The 19,872-nt window shown below is 52.7% G+C and overlaps 3 protein-coding genes across 3 annotated transcripts; 1 reads left to right on the forward strand and 2 right to left on the reverse strand.

The window, feature by feature from the left end:
- Positions 1-5,216: 5,216 nt before the first annotated feature.
- Positions 5,217-7,421, reverse strand: V2A60_003620 (ATP-dependent RNA helicase SUB2; the record flags this gene model as incomplete). The annotated part of the gene is made up of 4 exons (XM_083254948.1): positions 5,217-5,265; positions 5,328-5,946; positions 5,999-6,409; positions 7,202-7,421. 4 exons carry the CDS (start codon positions 7,419-7,421, stop codon positions 5,217-5,219), a joined length of 1,299 nt encoding a protein of 432 aa, XP_083111074.1.
- A 657-nt stretch (positions 7,422-8,078) lies between these two features.
- Positions 8,079-8,819, forward strand: V2A60_003621 (ribonuclease P protein subunit RPR2; the record flags this gene model as incomplete). Its single annotated transcript, XM_083254949.1, has 1 exon — positions 8,079-8,819. The coding sequence occupies one exon, from the start codon at positions 8,079-8,081 to the stop codon at positions 8,817-8,819; it is 741 nt and encodes a 246-aa protein (XP_083111075.1).
- A 2,207-nt stretch (positions 8,820-11,026) lies between these two features.
- Positions 11,027-16,249, reverse strand: V2A60_003622 (ketopantoate reductase PanE/ApbA-domain-containing protein; the record flags this gene model as incomplete). Its single annotated transcript, XM_083254950.1, has 4 exons — positions 11,027-12,692; positions 12,768-13,200; positions 13,285-13,325; positions 16,221-16,249. The coding sequence occupies 4 exons, from the start codon at positions 16,247-16,249 to the stop codon at positions 11,027-11,029; spliced, it is 2,169 nt and encodes a 722-aa protein (XP_083111076.1).
- Positions 16,250-19,872: the final 3,623 nt, after the last annotated feature.

Raw genomic sequence — 19,872 nt, forward strand, 5'->3', positions numbered from 1 at the left:
CTGGTACCGGTAAATAGCATTCCCCGCAACCTATATTGCAGTTCGCATCATCTTATTCACTAATGTGGCCTGTTTGTCGGGGGCCCATGTAGAATCGCGTCACTTTGCGTAGCAGGCCACACAGGAGAGACCATCTGTGACAAGCTTGGCTTTTGCTTGGACTTGATTTTTATTACTTATCCTTTTGGTACCAAATATTTGTTGGGAAAAAAATGCAAACCTGAAAACAGACAGGAAAGGGTAAGTTAAAAAAAGGAAAAAAAAATCGTCAACCTTCGCCGCCACCGCGTTTGGCTTGGCGTCATGGGATGGGAGAAGAAGACAAGGACAAAGACCTTGCTTGCTCTTGGCCACATTGCTCGGCGATGCCTCTCGTCTCCTCAAAGCTTCCACTCCTCCGTCATGGTACATGCACGGCAAGTCATGTCAGATGCACCAAGCAACTACTTACCGGTACTTACTTATCTACCTCCCGATCTACTGAGTATTTAAACCAGTAAGTACGCGGATGCCGCCGCCGAATCATGTAGTTTGGGTTGGTGCCTGAGGACGGGATTATTTTTCCTCCTGGTCCAGTTTCCGTCCTTGGCCAATGCAACTGAGTAACCAGTACTTACTTAGGTACCTAGTAGGCTGGCAGGCCAAGCATCCAAGTACGGATGCGCCTTTGGTGGGGGAGGGTCGGACCTCGGGGGCCTGGGCAGAATCACCCAGCGTCACCTAGCGACGACAACAGCCTCTGGAATATTCGCCCCCCCCCCCTGTAATTTGCCACAGTTCCCTGCCTGCAACCTCGCTACCCTGTACGAGTCCCTTCAATTAAACCTGCACGCCGACACAACGGCTGCTTCATCTGTCCTGCTTTGGCGAAAGAAAAAAAAAGTCATCGAGTTTATTGCATTAGACCGACGTATCAATTTCAGGGGTGTGCTCACAATATTGACCGACTTGCTTCCAAGTCTCAAGTAGTCTCCAGGTACTTACATAGCAAGCCACACGTTCTCTGGTGCGGCCAACGCCGAGGCATCGTGCCTCTCCACCCAATAATTCTCACATTGGACAGCCGAAGCAGTTGACCAAGAATGCCTCCACTTAGAGCTCTGTTAGTAATACCTGATGGTGAGTGGTTGAAAGACAGCATGTGGGCCCAGAGATTGACCGCCTTCTGCATTTGGCCAATCTCCTCCGTGATGCCGGAAGACTGCGTTTGCGAGATGAAATAGAGTTTCGAGCATGGCCAAGCCAGAACATTTCTGACGGCGTCTTGAATAATAAGGACAACGCGTGTTCTTTTCCATGATTGTGGCTTACCATGGGGAGGTGGGCTACGGAGTACACGCATCAAGCTTGTGCGGCGTCTACATGCTCTACTGAGCCGGCGTAGCCGACTGACTGACACGCTTCTCGCAAACGTATGCTCGCCCCAACAGGTTGCTACGAGATAACGGGCATCGATGATATCCCTATAATATAAGCTGCCATCGATGGCCCACGACAGTCATCCTGTCGCCTCCTTTTCATTGGGAATCTCGCCTCGTGGGGTAAGAGGTGCTATGTTTACTGAGACTGGCAGTGAACTCCCTCGGCATTGCAGCCACAGTCTAAGTAGTCCCGGCGGCTTGGTTGTCACGGCCTACTTACCTATCAGTAAGTTAGTAGGTAAGCAAGTTACTCATTGCTACCCAGGTAATCTGTAACTACCTACTAAGCTTGCTAGCTACCTGCCTCCCACTTACTCAACGCCGAACGGTCACCAGTCACCTAGCAATAGGTAAGTAGGTAGAGGCCAGAACAGGTTGCGTTCTTGTCACATCCGGACAGCCGGAGTCCACCCCCTGCCCGTGGCGAACTGGGCAAACTCCCAGCAGCACATACAAGGCAACAGCCCACAGTCATCCGTGGATGTATCGGGAATGGCGACGGTACACACCCACTTGGGCACAATGTCCAACTTGGCCTCCCCCGGCTCGAGGCAACCAAGACTATACGTATAGTTGCCTGGCCAAGGGGAAAAAAAGAAACCAAGTCACATGGACGATTAATGGAATCAGCACAAATACTAGTAGGTTGGTTACTCTTTTTTTAAAGAATGCAAGAAGAAGAAAGACGAAAAATAAAAAGCTAAGCTGCATGTAGGCTCGCCGTCTTTGCTAGCAGGCGGAATTCAGCTGCCGCCTGTTCAAGGCCTCTCTCTCATATGTCGCCTTGGTTGCGCCGGCCCAAGCTCGCCGGACCTGTTGCGCACTGCATAATGTTTCTGCTGCCAGCGGCTGTGGTTGGTTCAAACTATCGACTTTCTTGTCTTTTCTTTCTTTCTCTTTTTTTTTCCCTAATATGCGACCCGTACTCAACTCTGGGCCCTCTTCATCTGCTGGCAAGAAACTTATTCTTACCGCAAGCCAGATCTGTAAGTACTGAGAGGGCACTTGTGTGTTCCTTTTGGAGATTCACCGAACCCCGTTGAAAAGCCAAAAGCAGCCGGCCGTTTCCTCCCCCGGCCAGCTAAGCACAACAAAGTTTTCTGGCCGGCCATCCGTCTTGGCTGAATAGGATCAACACCCCTCCCCTATGTACTCCCAAGATGCTGGACCGAGACACGATACTTGCCAAAAATATCGCCTGTTGCTGCTGTTGCTGCTGATGCTGCTGCTGGGCTGTTGCTCCCTCCCGATGACTCAACGCAAGTCGGTGGCGCGACTCTCAGGGACGAAAAGGCCGGACTCCCCACTCACGTCCTCCTTCAAAGCCCCCCCCCCCCCCCCCCCCCAGGCTCCAATAGTTACAGTTCGCTTTTGGTGGTGATGTAGCTGCCCAGACCGCGCCCGCTACTTAACCCCCCAATCCTGGTTGGATTCAGGCTCGCGCCGCCCGGATGACCGCCTGCCTAGGAGCAATGCCCAGCATATTTTTGAAATCACTTCAGTTAAATAAGAAATTCACGATGACGGGATACCGAATCACCCGCTTCTGCCGTAGGCTCCCATCCAACCCGCCCCCCTGGTCATGCACGTCATTCTCACCTCCTCGTGGCCCGTTACGCCACGGGGGGAGGGGAAGGGGGGGCTGAATCATAATGAGGGAGAAGAATCATCCGTGTGGCCGGCAAAGGCTTTTTTTTTTCCACTGGTGAACAGGTGGTCACTTGCGCCGAAAAAAAAAAACACACAGCTCTCCATGTAGCTGCAGTGAGGAAAAACAGATGACCGCCGTTGGCTGTATGATCGGTTTTGGCTCCAATCTGACGGACGGTGATGGTGGTGGTGGTGGTGGTGGTGGTGGCGGCACTTGTCCACTGTACTTACAGCTTCACTGTAAAACCGCAAGCCTGACGGACGACCTCGAAACCTATACTGCTTGGGTGTGTGCGTGTGTGTGCCACCTTGATATTTATTAGCCCGCAACTTTAACTCTCTGTACTGGTAAAGCTTTTATTATCGACACCCACCAAACGGCAGGCTACATGGCTTTTACATGCCGTAAGTTGAGCAAACTTTTGGTTAGAATATGGTTTTATTTTCTTTTTGCAAACTTGTAAACATCCCGGCAAAGCCAAGCCTTGCCCAGACCGAAAAAATAAACAAAAGCCAAAAAAATAACGCTCAAAGGGTGAGCCAAGTAAAGAGTGAAATGTGAACAAGTGTCTGATACCTGCGATGCTGCTTCGGCCGAGCTGCAAGAACCGAGCGCGTGCAAAGGACCGGATGGCATCCAAGATATACCCGCCCGCCCAAAGCCAAGAAAAAAAAAAAACGCACAAATTGTTGGACAAGCGACTTATATTAGTACTTGCACTGCTCGTGCGTTGACCTGGGGGGATGGGTGTTCATGTCCAAATAACGAGCCCCGAATGTTCTCTCGGCCGGCATTCTTACCGGCCCCTTCCTTGTCCAAAGCAACCCCCCCCCCCTTCCTACTTATACTGTCATTCCGAGAGCGGATCGGACGAGAATAGGAACTTGAACATGAATAATTGTCGACATTTCAGTAGGAAAGAGATGTTGGTCCGATCCTCGGTGGGTTCGAGATGGATGCGGAGCCAAGCGTTGCCGAAAGCAGAGAAATGAAGAAACGCTTGGCTCCTCCGACATCGCCCGCCCTGGCCACGCCAGGCAGGCAGCAAACCGGGCGAAGAGCTCGCTCATGAGACGTGATCTTGTGAGACGTGCGCTTCGTCCAAGTCAAGAGTCATCGTTTAGGTCTTTTATGTGGATTCGTGTTACCTTTTTTCTCTTTTTTCTCTTTTTGATTCTCTTCTCACGTTCGCTACCATAAGTAAAATGTGGCAAAAGCCAGGTTGGGGGAGGGGAAGGGGAAAGGCAACTTTTACTCGCGACGGCAAGCGCGCTTCTTTTCATCCTGCCCTGTGCAGCTTGGGCACATTTCAGCTTGGGCACATTTCTGGTTCAACTGTTGTAAAGTGATTCCGGTATTCACACGATAAACCTGTCTTGGAGCTATACATAGAATACACACTTGGCCCCGGAGGTCCCTGGTCCCCTTCTGGCTAGGACCATATAAGACAAGGCGTGAGTGATGTGTTGAGACACCAAGAGCGAGGCAGGCAGGCAGGCAGGCAGACTGACCAGGCACATTAACCGCCTCACTTTTTTTTCTCTCTCCTTGTGCAACATTTGAGCTGAAAACGTTCCCCTGGCGGCAACTGCTTCTTCTTGCGAGGGCTGTATCTGCGCACAATCCCATCGGCATTGGACAAAGCCTCGACTGATTAGTTGTGTAAAGCCCCTGCTGCCGCTGCTGCTGCTGTTGCTGCTGATGGCTGTCCTTGCCCGCAAGGCTGGCTTTCTTTGCAGCTTCATCACATCCACCAGCGGGCCAGCCGCAAACCAGTGCGTGGGTGCTGCCTAGAAAACATACCGACATGCATGTCCGTGTTGCATGATAAGCTCACGCCTGGAACCGGGTGAATGGCAAACAGGTTGGACGAGCCGGGCTGACCACAGTCACCATCTCATCCATCATCAATCACAGTGGCAACTATGCACCTTGTGCAATCAAACGTCACAGTTCAATCTCATTGTAAATCAAACGTAGCAAATCCTAAACGATACAGCACTGCAAAGTCGCATACAGATTATTCCTTTTTTTTATCACCTGTTTCCCAAGTTTCTTTATTCCCAGTAAAGTTCATCGAGACATCTTCTTCACAGCAAAAGCCGCGACATCATGTAACCGTGTCAAAGCCAAGATGACGTCGTCTAAGAAGCCATGTACGTGCTGGCATCGACACCCTCCTTGGGAAACTCACTATCGTCTTGTTAGCATAAAAGTGCCCTTTCATCGTGCAATGGTAGTGTAGTAGTGCTTACGGAAGAGCGACCTCGAAGCGCTTCTCAATCTCGCCGAGAACCTTCTGGTCATCTTCACTGCTGATAAAAGAGATGGCGAGACCCTTGGTACCGAATCGACCGGCACGGCCGACACGGTGAAGGTAGGAGCTGGCATCGGCGGACAGGTCGTAGTTGATGGCCAGGTTGATACGCTCGATATCGATACCACGACCGAAAACGTCGGTGGCGACGCAGATACGCTTCTTGAACTCCTTGAACTCCTTGTATCGGCGAATGCGCTCCTCCTGGCTGACGCCCGAGTGCACAGCAATCGACGGGAAGTTGCACTCGCGCAGCAACTTGTCCAGCTCAGTAGCGCGAACAGTGCTCTTGACAAAAATGATAACCTGGTTGAACTGAAGCTCGTCGAGAAGGTCATTGAGCTTGCGGTTCTTTTCCTTCTCGTCAAGCTTGATGTAGTACTGCTGCAGACCGTGCAGCGTAAGCTTGGTATCCTCATCAACGTAGTGCTCAGTAGGATTCTGCATAAATTTCTTGCAGATGGGTTTGACCTCCTCCGACAGAGTGGCCGAGAACATCATCACCTGTTTCTGGTGGGGAGTAGCGCGGAAGACGTCTTGGACATCGGTACGCATATCTGTGTACTGTTAGTTACCTCTTCACATCCGACATGTTCGGCGTTGGCTTACCAGGCTGGTCAAGCATCTTGTCGCACTCGTCAAGAACAAAGATGCGAACGCTGCCCAGGCGGAGAGCCTTGTCACGGACAAGAGCCTTGAGACGACCGGGAGTGCCAACAATGATGTGAGGGCAAGTGTCTTTGTTCTTAAGAGTCTCCATGTCGGTCTTGATAGGGGTACCGCCGTAAAAGACACCAGTCTTGATGTCGGGCATGTACTTGCTGAAACGGTTGTATTCATCGCGAATCTGATAGGCCAGCTCACGAGTGTGGCACATGACCACAACCGATACCTCTCCATTGACAGGCTCGACCTGCTGCAGGGTGGCGAGAACAAAGACGGCAGTTTTGCCGAGACCTGACTTGGCCTGGCAGATGATATCACCGCCGAGGAGAGCCTGAGGAATGCAGGTTTGTTGGACTGTCGATCGAGGGATGTTAGAAATTTGTCTTGCTAAGTGGAAACGAAACGAGTGGCGTGTGAATCAATGATAGGTCCGTCCATCGTCGCAATGCAGTCGCAAGCATGTAATCGCATGCACAGCCATACAGGCGCAGTCCTGTTGGGCACAGACACCCACAACCTCGTTCGAGGTCTTGTAAGCATGTCTGGCTTTCCATGTACTACGCCACGACCGATGTCAATGAGTCATTGTGCATCGATCAAGGGAGCTTGCCTAGCCGTCTTTCACCAACGGTCTGCTTGGCATCTCCTACCCAAGAAGATTCGCCCACCAGGACTGATTGTGCTTCGCTTGCATCTTTGTCGTATACAGACAAGGACGGCGAGAGGTATCGCTCGATGCGCTAGCGACTGCTGTTCAATAAAGATGACGGCCATACTAGACGGTCTCCTCATGAAGTTGCGCGTTCGTAGTTCAACGGACCGGGGCCATATTTCAGGTACACCAAGGTCCGGGGCGTCGATCCAAAAGGCTTCGAGGCTCATGCGCAGCCATCCACAGCCTTGCTTTCTTCCAAGCGCGACCGGATGACTCAAGCCATTGTGCGCTGTCCCGAAGACGCCAACAATGGCTTAAGTTGCTGTTACGCGCACATTGCGAGATGGACGGACTATTCCCTTTTCCCGTCTTCACTCCCTTGTATCAAGAAGGGAGAAAGACGCCAGGTCAAGGAGGAAAGGGGGAGGGATGGAGGGATGGATGCTTTGTTTGTGGGTAATTAGAATGTGTGCGATGATATCAAGACTGACCCTCCGATGGATGCTCGAAACCGCAGTCTCCGATGGCGCGCAGAAGCTCGGGCTTCAGCAGGAAGTCGCGAAAACCGGTGGAGTGAATGCCAACATAGCTACCCTTCTTGTCAACGTTGCTGTTGGCGGCGAGCTCGCTCTTCTTGGTGCCGGCGTTGGCGGTCTCATTGGCGCCGATTTCCTCGTCGGAATAATCAATCAGATCCTCCTCGTGAGACATGATGGGCGATGTTTAGTGGTTGTGTGTGAACGAGTAAGGTCCTCGGTTAACGAATCCAAAGGCAAGGGCGGAAGAGAAATCGACAAGCTGCGTTCGCGCAAAGGATCGTCGAGTCGCTAAAAAGGCGTGTCGTCCAGCGGCGCGGGAGAGTGGAAAGTAGAGAGAAAAGCCTGCGTTTGGCTTTTGCTGTTGGTGGCGACACGTGTTGTTGACAGACAGGAGGGTGCAAAGAGCCTGAGTAGTGGAACAATACAGAAATAATGAGACGAGACTAGAAGGATTGGAAGAGAGAATAAATGTGTCTGGTCTGACGGACAAGCAGCGCGCGATTCCCTGGCGAACTTGTTCTGAAGACGATGGCTGATGGAGGGGATTGGGGGGGGGGAGCCTGTTAAGAGCATGCAAGGGAGCAAGCTTGCCTTGGGCGAGCATGGGCCACCTAGAACCAAGTCACGTGATCAACACGGCACGAGTGCGGCCTAGTGTTTACACTGTGCAACGGCCCACGGGACGGGTGACCGAAGCGCGCTAGGCTGCGACGGGCAGAGTTTGCGACCGCCCTGTGTACGGTTGGCTAATAATTCCGCTCTCATTAGGAATCAACATTGCAATCTTGGGCGGGTTACGCAGATCCTGTCTGGATTGCTCGAGGTAGAAATGGCCAAGGCCAAGGCGCCACCCGGAGTCCAAAACAGACACATCTACACCAGAGCGTCCTACCTGTACCAAGCCGCAGCCTTTCTCGCGACGGCTTCCCTACAGCCTCTGAGTCGCAACGCGCCCGATGGTGACGGCGCGAAAGGTCTAGCAGGCACCGGGTCTGCAGAAGCCCCAAGTCTGACCCAACCGGCAAGAGACGACGACGATGACGACGACGCCGCCTTGCCCAGCCAGACGCAGGCGGCACGCACCACCGCGGACCAGCAGCCGCAGAACCAGGAGCAGCCGCAGAAGCAGCAGAAGTCGCAGGAGCAGCAGGAGCAGCAGCAGCAGGAGCAGCAGCAGCAGGAGCAGCAGCAATGCACGGCCCTGCGAAACATGTCCCGGAGCCTCCTCGCCGACATGCGGGCCGTCACGCTCAAGGTGATGATCCGCCAGCGCCCCGAGATGAAGCGCACCGTCTGCCGGTACTGCGACGCGCTGCTCGTCGAGGGCCGGACCTGCGACGCCGTGGTGGAAAACGCGAGCCGGGGCGGGCGCAAGCCCTGGGCCGACGTCCTCGCCGTCCGCTGCCGCACGTGCGGCGGCGTGAAGCGCTTCGCCGTGGGCGAGCCTCGGAGGAGGCATCTGCGGAGCAGGAGCCTGCGGGTGGTCGGGGAAGATGCAGTGGCGGGCGCCACGGCGGCAGCCCAAACGAGCCAGCGCGAAGCCGCGGGCATGAGAGCATCGGAGAGCTGATGAAGGGCTCCCCCTGTCGAATGGGACAAGCCCCCCCCTGCCTAGGAATAGGAATGATACCCGGCACACAAGGCCACCATGAATATACATTGTTAAGCGTAAAACTTGCCATCATTATTCATTATTCTATACACGGCATCCTTTTTCCTTCTTTTCTTATTTTTCTGCCGTATGCTACTTTCCACCACCCTCTTTTACACTTTCTTCGCCTAGCACCCGACTCGCTGCCATGAATCTATATCGTATCAATAATCTTGCTTCCCGCCTTTTTTTCTCTCTCTCTTTCAATATAATTTTTGCCTGAAACACCCGTCATAATGACAAATGAGGGAAAGCAAACAGAAGAAGAAGAAGAAGAAGAAGAAGAAGAAGAAGGAATAAAAGGGCAAAAAAAAAAAAAGGGCAAAAAAAAAAAACGTTGCACAACTTACAATGCGCCGTGCCAACTGCCTAGACCCCTCATCGCCTCCGCCTGCACGCTCGTCATGCGCAACAGATTCTCCGTGTCCGAGAGGTTTGCCGAGAGCTGTGCGAGCTGCGAATGTAAATGGCTCTAAGTCCAGAGACAGAGACAGAGAGAGAAAGAAGAGAGTTAGCCAGCTCATGCCATCTCGCCCTCTTTACCATGCAAAATAGATTCTTCTTTGGGAAAGCGAAAACGAAATCGAAAAAAAAAAGAAAAAAAAAAGAAAAAAAAAAGAACAAACAAACAAACGTACAAGTTGTCTCGACTTCATCTGTCCACCTGCGGCTGCAATGGCCATGCTTTGTCGGTTCCCACCACCGCCGCCGCCGATATTTCTTGTCGCCATTTTCAGAGGGAAACCAAGCTCTGTGATGGTGTGAAGTTGGACATAGATGGGAAAAAAAGTTCCCCTCCGACCTTTTTCTTAAAGCCAGCCGCTGGTAGCAATTGTTTCGAGATACCACGTCACAGTTGCAAACCCCCCTTGACAAGGACAGGTGACAGGTGACGACAAAATTCAAGAGAGACTGGTCTGGTTTGAAAAAGAATGGCGACAAGGTATTCTTGCCAAATTCTTTATTTGTAATTCGTTATTTGCAAGAGCTGCTCTCTACAGCACCAGATGCCGCGTCAACGCGTCACAACCTTTCGTAACAGATGGCCACAGCACGAGAGCCCACGTGACCCGCACACTTGGTGCGCGTTCGAGCCAGTGACGGACGGATGCTGCAGTCTAAGTAGGTAGCTAGATCGGTACGCACAAATAACTACATGCTCGCTACCCATTGTTGCCGATGTATGAAAAGTGATAAGTTCAACTTCGAATTATTCAAATGAGGCACCCTATTATCTGGACGCTCCAATATTCGCTGTCTTGTGCATTTGTATACCACAAGTTTTGTCAGACCCAACGGACCGCATCGTCCTTGAGATCAAGTATCTCATACCAACTAACATGACCATTTTCCCTGCCAAATGCCCGTTGCAACACTTTGTTTCAAACGGCACAAGAGGTTGGCATATAACCAGACAGTATTATAAAAAAAACAAACAAACAAGGAAAAGGATCCCCAGACTATAATATGTGTGCGTGTGTTGGTGAGTAATGAAACAAGAAAAAAAAAATGATGCCTGTCGTAGTTCCTAGAGGTGCGCCGATACCGTGGCATGGATGCTGGCCTCGTGAAGGAAGCTTCAAAAGGAGAAGGAGAAGTAGAGAAGAGACACCGAATAACATCATGCCCATCGACACTTTTCCCAATCTATTTTTCGCGCCGTGCGATATTCTCAAAGTGTAGCGACTGTATACCTGCTCTCCAAGGCCATGGTAGAATAGGTGAGCGGTATAGGCAAGCAAGTGCGGGCCTTCAGGTGAGCTTGGTCCTTGATGAAATCGGCCGCTCGATGTTTTGAAATTAAAGAACCAAAGTTCTTGCTCGGATGCAATATTATCAAACCGGTTGGGCAGTTGCTGCCGTTCCTTCTTTCAGCCATATATACAGGACTCGGCAAAGTCCACAGGAAAAACCAGAGGTCGTCTGATGGTTTGGCATTTTTCGCTGTTGCCAAACCAAACCCAACTCCAACGCTGTGTTATTTTTTCGCAAGTGTAAAAGCAAAGAGGAAATAAAGAAGAATGATCCACGCCTCGTCAGGGCCCAACGTTATCTTCACACGCAACTATCGGTCACGTAAACTCTGACATGCTTCCTGCAGCACTTCCATCATCGTCCGATTTTTATTAGTGGACGCTGGTCGCTGCCGGTGGTGCATGAGGGAGGCTCGTCTGGCTGCTGCGTGCCGAGTTTTCGGAGTCGATTTCACCACTGCCCGCGCTAGCACTCGCACTACCAGTCAGACTTCGCACATTTCTAGTCTTTGGTGGATGGAGGGCGCTCACCCCAATATGCTGTTCAACTTGCTGAGGTGCAACTGCATTGCCTTGGCCGGGCGGATAGCGAGGAATCGGCTGCCGAACGCCGTCGGGCGGAGAAGGGCGGCCGTTCATGGGAGGGCCGTATCCGTTGGGTGGTGAAGGTCTGCCGCTACCGCCGCGTATCGAGGGGCTGTAGGGATTTCCCGGAGATTGGCTCGCGCGACGTCCGTAGTTCATGCCCGGAGGGCCACCGGGAGCCTGGCCGTATTGCAGCTCATCAAGTCTCGAGGCCGTCAGGGAGTTGGCTCGGGAGCCGCTGTTCATGGCGCCTCGGTCGACAGTACCATAGCGATTCGACGAGCAGCTCATAAGTGGATCATCAAGGATATTGTCTGTCATCATAGGTATCGCTGCAATCTGGCTCGAACGGTTTCGGCCAAAACTAGGTCGGAACCGGCTGCCGCGGGAAGGCGGGGGTGCATCAAACTCAGGGTTGCGGCGGATTTGGGATGGAGGAGGACCGGGAGCTTTACGATTTTTCCGCGACGTTACGCTCATCATGTCGAAATTGTCGGCATCGATAGCAGGCATGCCAGGACCCACGGGGTGGTCGAAATAGTCGTCATCGTCGTCGTCATCAAACATCTGAGTGCTGTGGCGCATGGGATGGGGGCCACGGCGCGGGCCCGGAGGGCCCGGAGGGCCCGGAGGATGACCACGTCGCATACGCATCTCATGCTCCTTCATAGCCATTTCTCTCTGCCTGACCTGCAGCTCTCTCTCACGTAGAGCAATGTCACCATTTTCAGCGCCATAGTTTTGCTCATGGCCTTCGGGAATGTCGTCATAGAGGACAAGATGAGAGAACTCTTCCAAGTCATTGCCATCCATGGATCCGCGTCGAGAGGGAGCCCGGGAGCCCCCGTTCATGTGCTGCGGCGGGCGATTCATGCCGTTTGGGCCGCCATTCATAGGAGGAGGTCCACGCCGCATGGGGCCGGGCGGACCAAAGTTGGAGGAGTTGCGGGGACGGACCTGGCGCGGTCCCATGCCGTTTCCATTGGGCATGCCGCCCATCATGGGGCGATGGCCATTCTGGGATGGCATGCGTGGAGGTTGGCCAACGGTGGGGGAGCTTGGAGGCATAGCGCCTTGAACGTCCCCATTCTTGGGGCGGTTTCTATTAACCACATTCAAGTTGTGCATGATGGCATAGAGCGTCTCAATTCTGGGAACGGGGACCTTGGCTTCATGAGCCAGCTTTATGGGCGACCCCAAATAGGTCTCGATCTCCATGGGGCGTCGAGCGACATAGTCTTGCCACATGATGCTGTCCGGGAGGTTTGCCTTTGTCATGTCGTCCATTATCCTCTGTTTGAAGTCAAGATCGAATTTGCAGCCGTTGGTCTCGGCAAGCACCAGTAGCTCATCAATGATGCCGGTAATCATGTCCTTGACGCCGACCTTGTCCAAGAGTAGAGCGTGGTTGGGCGTTTCGAACAGTACGCTGACAGGGTGGAAGGCAATTGGGCTAGGAGATGGCAACATTAGCGGACATGGCAAAGATGCGGAAGCGTCAAGAGTCAAGGACAAAAAGAATACGTACCCGATAACGCGTTGATATTGCTGCTGACGAATGTTGGGCGACACCTTGCAGTCAACCTGGCCGGTGCTGAGAGTCATGGCGAGAGCCTGCGCCATGTCCTCTTGAATGGCCTGGGGGATATTGCTCTGCTTGTTGGCTGGGCCAACCCAGATATCAGTCGAACCTTTGTGCTCAAATTCACTTGGGCCAAGCTGAGTAAGCTCAGCACCAGATACTAATGAGAGAACGACATTTGTAGGATAACGCTCTTCGATGGCAGCTTCGACGCCGAGTGTGTGTGTTGTGTTGACAAGAATGCAGGTGTGTTGGGGAGTGACGACGGAATCAATGACAGCGGCCAAGTCATAGACATCGGGGAGAGCCTTGACGCACAAGACGACGTAGTCGAAAGGGCCATCGCGAACAGTAGAAGCGTCTTCGGGGTTTCGAACAACTGGAGAAGTAGCATGTTAGGTTTCGAATCGAGAAAACAAAAGGGGTCGTCCTCTCAGGCTCCAGAGATCGATGAGATACGCACCATGTCGCGGTTTGAAGCGTTCGTTGCCGAAGATGGGCGACCTGCGAATTGTCAGCAATGCGATCACTGTTGAATGGAAAAATAGTGTCGGCCGGATGTGCCGGGCACCATGACAGTAACCTACTTGAAAGAGATGCCATATTGAGAAACATGCTCGTATCCCGATTTCCAGACTAGCGTGACATCGCAAGCGTTTGTCGCTTGGAGTCGCCAAGAAAGAAAGGCAGAGACTGGATTTCCGCCGACTGAACATACTTGCATTAGCTCATTGTTGCTCATGATGGGCAGAAGCGCGCCGTGGCGTGGCGGGGAGCAATCGCCTGGCGCAGGTGATGCGAAGGGAATAAAGTGAAAGTCTCAAAGACCGACTCGCGAGGTTTGTCGGATTGGGTGCAGAGAAGGAAAGGAAGTGAGAGTGAAAAAGGAGATTAAAAGTCTGGAGAGTAGAACGACTGGTATGGAAATGGTAGGCGAGAGACAAAGTGGGCTGGAGAGAAAGTAAAAGGTTGCCGCCCCCAAGACAAAGAAGAGAGTGTGGTGACGGTGTGAAGTTGGGGCTGTTTAGTATTCGCCAGCAAAGCAACCGGGGTAAGAGTTGCACGACAGCGAGAACAATGCAATGCAGCAAAGATGGGAATTTGGGGACTGAATGTAGGTTTTTTTACTTGGGAGGGGGGTGGGAGAGGGGTGGGAGAGTTGGGCTTGGGCTGATGGATGGACGAACCTGAAAGAATCTTGAGACGGGGTGTCATAGGTGCCATGGTTTAGTAGGTATGGCCCGATGCGGCCTAGCAGACTAGAGTTGGCGGCCAAGCGTTCAAAGGTCCGAGTTTAGTTTCTTAGCTCTCGCAGGGCAGAGCTAATAAAGCAGCCGTCCAACAAGGGAGCAACTGCGTATTCGGCGGCACAGAGTCGACCGCGGGGAAGAGGTTCTCCGGACCAAGGCGACAGATCCTATAGGAGGATAGCTGGAGGTGTCAACTAGCAAGCAATGAGGCAATCTCGGTAACCGGTCGAAGGGGGGGTGTATGATTCGGCGGCGATGGGATCTGAATGCGAGGTGCCAGGGGCGGCTGAAAGTGAGCGAGCCTGCTGAGCTGGTCTGGTAGACTGGGAGGGTCGGCAAGCGATGGAGCAGTAATGGCAGGGGGGTGTGAACTGCGACGGTCACAGGCTGAGCGTGGTTGCTAAGTACTGATAGGTTGGTAGCGTCGACGGAATGTGGTGGTGGGATATCGTCAAGGTGTGTGACGGTTGCAAGGTGGGCCGAGCGCTGAGAGCCAAGAGACGCGTGGGGAGGAGATTGGAGATGCAGGGCGGCCGAGCAGGATAGATGAACCCGGAGCAGAGTAGAGATTAGCAGCGACAAGAAGGCAGTGGTGGTAGAAGAAGCAGGCTCGAGGGGGAATACGGCAGCAACTTGGCAATGCTTGGTGCAACGGAGCAACGTCGAACAGTGTGTTTTCCGGGACGGTAATAGGGATTTTCAAACGAGTGACGGGAAGAGGGCTGGTATGAGAGACGTGGGACGAGCGAGAGTACCTAGTCGCCGACGTGGTTGGCCAGAGCGGGTGGGCAAAAACTGTGACGGCGTCAGAAACCAAAGGGTGCTAGGTTGTTAGGTTGTGGTCGTAGTACAAGGAAAGGTGGGAAAGAGGGAGGCGCTGGAACACAGTGACGGGGCCAGGGCGACGAGCCAGAGTGAGAGCGTCGCGAAGAGAGAGAGGCAAAGAGGGTGAGAAAGAGAGGGCAGGTGGGGGCAGCCAGGAAAGGCCAGGCAGGGCAGGGCAGGGCAGTTTGAGTTTTTCTTGCTGAGATGCAATATGAGAAGGAGAAAGCGTGGCCGGCACGGCGGAGCGACAGAGCCACAGACCAGGATGTTCAACGAGGGCCAGCGATGGTGGGACGATGCGAGTGGGCGGACGGGGGGGAAATGAAGAGGAGGGGAGGGGGAACAGGGGTCAAGGAGGATTTGCGGGAAAAATGTCTTTGAGGGGTGCCAGAATCTGTCTGGGTCATGGACATGGGCGAGGAGAGAGTCGTGGGCCGTTGGTTGGTAATCCTTGCCTGCTGTACTGGGTACTGAGTAGAGCTGCAGCGCTGCAGTGCAAGGTCAGCCAGCCAGCCAGCCAGCCAGCAAGCCAGCGTAACGCAACGCAACGCAGCAGGTCCTTGGGGGAGGGGGTGAATTTTCCTTGCTTTTTCCTGTCGCTCAGCGCGGGCAACTGGACTATTTGGAAGGGGGGAGGGAGAAGGGGGGGGTATGATTCCTCCGATGGATGGGCAAGTTGGTATATCAAAGTAAATAGGGCAAGCAGGGAGACGGAGAGGGAGTCCAGTAAAGGTCAGCGCAACGCGTGCTGCAGAAGCAGGCAGGTAGGCAAGCAGGCAAGCAGTTGCAGCTGCAGTTGCAGCTGCAGTTGCTGCTGGTGCGATTACTGCCGCTGCTGCTAATACTGCCGCTGCAACTGCCATGTCGACAGGTGGCTGGGACTCTGCTTGTACCTCGACAGGATCCATCCGTGTTTGTACTAGTGGCAAGGAAATTTGCCAAAACAGCCTCAACACGTTTTTTTTTTTCGCAGGATCTGACCAGGCGCCCAAAAAAACTGTACTTGGTACCTGGTACCTTGCCAAGGCATCTTAGCAACTTAGGTACCGGTTGCAAATCGCTAGAAAGGGGCGCAGGCTGCGGGTGCGGGTGGCACAGTGGCACTGCAACTGTCATGTCCCACTGTTAAGCCCTGTTGCGCTGAAAATAGGCCTTGCCTGTCCTGTCTGGGCAACTGGGTTGCGGAAACCGCGGCTTGGAGGGGGTGTGCCAGTTTCTTGTACTGGGTACTCAGTAGCTTGCTGCCAGTAGCTACCCAATGCCAGGCAAGGTATGTATGTGCCTTGGTGGTGTCTCTAGAAGGATGCAAGGATAGATGCCTTACGGTACCAGTAATGGTAATCCGAGGTGCATTGCAATGACCAAATAAAGAACAACGGTGTAGAGTAGAGCGGGCAACGGGCGAGACAAAAGACGGTTCAATCCGTCGCTCATCAAGTAGTCCATCTCAACCGAGCAACTGCTTGCGACAACAAACCGAGGCTGCGTTCAACAACCTCGACGCGTACTGCGCAGGATCGACTTGGAGGAATGGCAAACCCCCCGTCTGACAGACCCAGTCTGACATACTGTAATCGAAACGGGAATAGAAAAGAGAGAGCCGCCCCCCTCGCCCAATGAAGACTTTCACCAGAGTGGGCGAGTTTGACGACTCAGTCACAGCCCTCTTTTCAATAACGGATTGACCGGAAGCTCAAGAGCAAATCCTCATCAGGAGTAGCGCCGATTGAGGATCCGCCTATCCAGAAAAAAAAAGAACAAAAGCCCCCCCATATTTTTTTGTGAAAAAAAAAAATGAAGGCCGTCGCTTGTCTCTTTGCGAGCTCCTCAGGACACTTGTCATTGGAGTGCTCTCTCTGCTTCGCCAACACTCCTCGGTATATGGCGCGGGATGGTAGCGCTATGCGATATGCTGGAATGCTCTCTCACTTGAGTTTGCATGCTTCTCGTTATCCTGTGTCCTTGCTTTTTCTCTTATTTCGCTCGTTCGTCCCTTATTTTTTTTGTGCTTTATGCTTTGGTGTGGTGGTGTGTGGGTTCGGGAGCGGACAGTGGGTAAGAAACAAGTTAGCACTCACCCGTAGCGCTGTAGGTTAAACTCTGTAGGCAGATGCTAAATCAGGCACGCAAATTCCCCGGTGCTGCAAAAGCCCCAACTACTTGGGTAGCTGTGTCGAATTTTTTTTTTTTTTGAGATTTTTTCTTCCGAAAATTTGGTCCGGATGGCTTGATCGGGTCAGTGGCGGACGAGCTGAATTATGGTTCGACGGTCGGCGCTGCAGGTCGGTCGGGTTGCCAGAATATTCGGGCGTAGTACGGGAATCGAGAGATGTAGATAGGCTATCGTTGGAAATGGCGACCGGAAATTCCAGCTCTGGTGAACTACCGAGCGGAAGCAGAGAAACCGGGCAAAGGAAATGTCCGTATCCTGTCTGTTTCCTTGGCTCTTGAGATCGAGCAGTTCGACGAGGACAAGCCTTCGAGTGGGCTGTGATTGCGGGTCCAACCTGGGGTACTGTGCTGTCGAATAATGTGATTGCCAATGTCGGAGTAATAATAAGGCTATGCGCCCGAGTGCGGCTCGGTTTCGAGTAGGAGCAACTTTGATCGCTCAAGTTACGTAGTGTCGTTTGGTCGCAAGGGAAAAAACAGCTCAAATATCAGACGATGATAATGATGATGATGATGCGTGTGGTTGCACGTGTCGTGTGTTTGGTCGGGTTCGATCACTCGTCAAGGTCCTGGCCGTTTCTTGACTGTCCGATTCACCTGGACTTTACTGACGATGCAGCTGGATGAATCGTCAGTTCGACATGGGATGACTGATGTTTCCGCAAAGCTGATGGGAGTTGCGACAATCTTCAGGGTTTCTTCGAGGGATGACAAACGCATCCAGAGGATGTGTCAGGGGGAAACTGAGGAGAGGGTCGTCGGGAAGCGAAAGAAACGGGCAAAGAAAATTGAACCCAATCAATGAATCAAGAAGCCGAAAGAAGCAGAAGAAAGACAGAAAAAGAAAAGAAAGAAAAAAAAGAGAGAGCAAGAAAACAAAAAAAAGAGAGACACAAGGCAAGTATGGGGCAAAGCGTAGAGGGTTTAAAAAAAAAAAGACCGGCCAAGCCACAAGTGAAAAATAGCGACAAAGACTACAAGCCCGGGCCAGAATACGAGGTTTTCCTACGTCAGGCTCCTGCACGTAAACCCGAAGGGGCTTTAAAAAGTGACAAAGAGCTAGAATATCATCATGCTTGCCGGGTCCGGCACCCTGCTTGGCCCACGGCAAGGGATATCGGGTTGGTAGATATTGACGAGCACCCACTAAAGCTGGGGAAGAGGGCATTTACTGGTACAAGAACCCTGAGTTTGAGTTGGAGCCAAAACCATGCACTAGCCAGCAACCCTTTTTGCCTACTAAGTTACTGCTTCTGCCTACCGCTCGCTCAAGTTGGATATGAGAAGAATGGAAAAAAAAAAACCACTGTCCTTCTCCGCTTGGACAAATCATGGCACCATGGCGTGACTTTGCGTCCGAATCAACCATGCATGGCTGCCCAGGCAGGCAGCAGGCATGCGCTCTACGATTCCTTTTTTTCAACTTCCAAGGGTCTGTTGATAGAGGCCTGCCAAGCGTCCCCATTGTGCCGTTCTCCCTCCAATGTCGCATGTTCCGCCCCGGTTCCCCCCCTCAGACAAATCGGACAAGGGGGGGGGGGGGGGGAAATCTAGACCTTTGCTTTTTTTTAAACTCAACGTTATCTCGTCGATGTAGAACGATATCGGAAAGGGCGAACCAGACGGGAGACGTAGGACAGGCAGCCCGGTGGCACGCGACCAAAAGAGAGACCAAGATGAACGGTGTTGGGATATGGGGCAAGTGGCGAAACGACGACCCAGTTACCACACGCAACAACAACAACATGGACATGGACAGGTTATTCAAACACCGGATATAGAGTTTCGTTGTTGCTTCATCACAACAATGAGCAACTCTCGGCTAGATCGTCGCGATGCTGCGGGAGCGGAACGGGAGTGGCTTTTCCTAGCCAACAAGACAGACAAAACAAAAACAGACACATGGAGTGCGTATCGAAATCACCAGAACGAATGGTCCCGTCCGGCTCTCGCTCCGAAAGGAGCTGGGTCCGACCTTCTTTTCTTCTTTTTTCTTTTTTATTTCTCTTCCGCTGCAAGTCTTGTCGATCGCACATGTTGCGTAGACAGAACAAGATCTTGTCTCTCGTCGCCAAGCCAAAAGACCACAAGTCGTCAGTCCAATTCGCCTCGGATAGAAACCGGGGTTGGTGCGGGCTAACTTGTATTAGTAAAAGGAACATCTGCCAATGGCCGGAAAAGGCATGGCCAGCAGTTTTTCTGGCCATGTGTCCCTTGCCAAGCAGGGCAAGGCAAGCAGGCAAGGCAAGCAGGCAGGCAAGGGAAGCTAGGCCAAGGCAAGCAGCCAAAGCCAAAGCAAGCAAGCAAGATGGCAAAGCAAGCAAGGCAAGCAAGCAAGCTTGTTGCCGTGGGCCAAATGGGGTGCCAGGGCGCCGCCGCCGAAGCGGCATGAGCGGATAATGAATGCCATCTTCGTGGGGCAGGCGACGCAATTACCCACTCAAACACGACGGAGGGGTGTCATCGATTGCAGCCTCGCGTTGAATATTACATGGGGCTTTGGCCACTGTGTGTGTTTTATTTCATCTCATCTTGTTTATTTTCCCTTGAAGCGACTGCTTCACATCGGTTTGGCCCCCGGTGCTCAATCCAGTGGCCTGCTGAGGAACTACACTGTCATGCCAACGATGCAACCTATCAAGTCGGCGGCTGCGACTGGTTGCCCAGGCTGCCCAAAACAAATTCGTCAGCAGCAGAATTGCATAACTTGCCGTCTTCGCCACTTATCAGTCATGTACGAATACATATGCAGGCACACGCTAGAGCTTACAGGCCGCAGCTGCTGCTCGCGGGAGCTTGCGGAG

The sequence above is a fragment of the Cordyceps javanica genome, chromosome 2, assembly GCF_051103115.1.
Source record: "Cordyceps javanica chromosome 2, complete sequence".
NCBI classification, from domain to species: domain Eukaryota; kingdom Fungi; phylum Ascomycota; class Sordariomycetes; order Hypocreales; family Cordycipitaceae; genus Cordyceps; species Cordyceps javanica.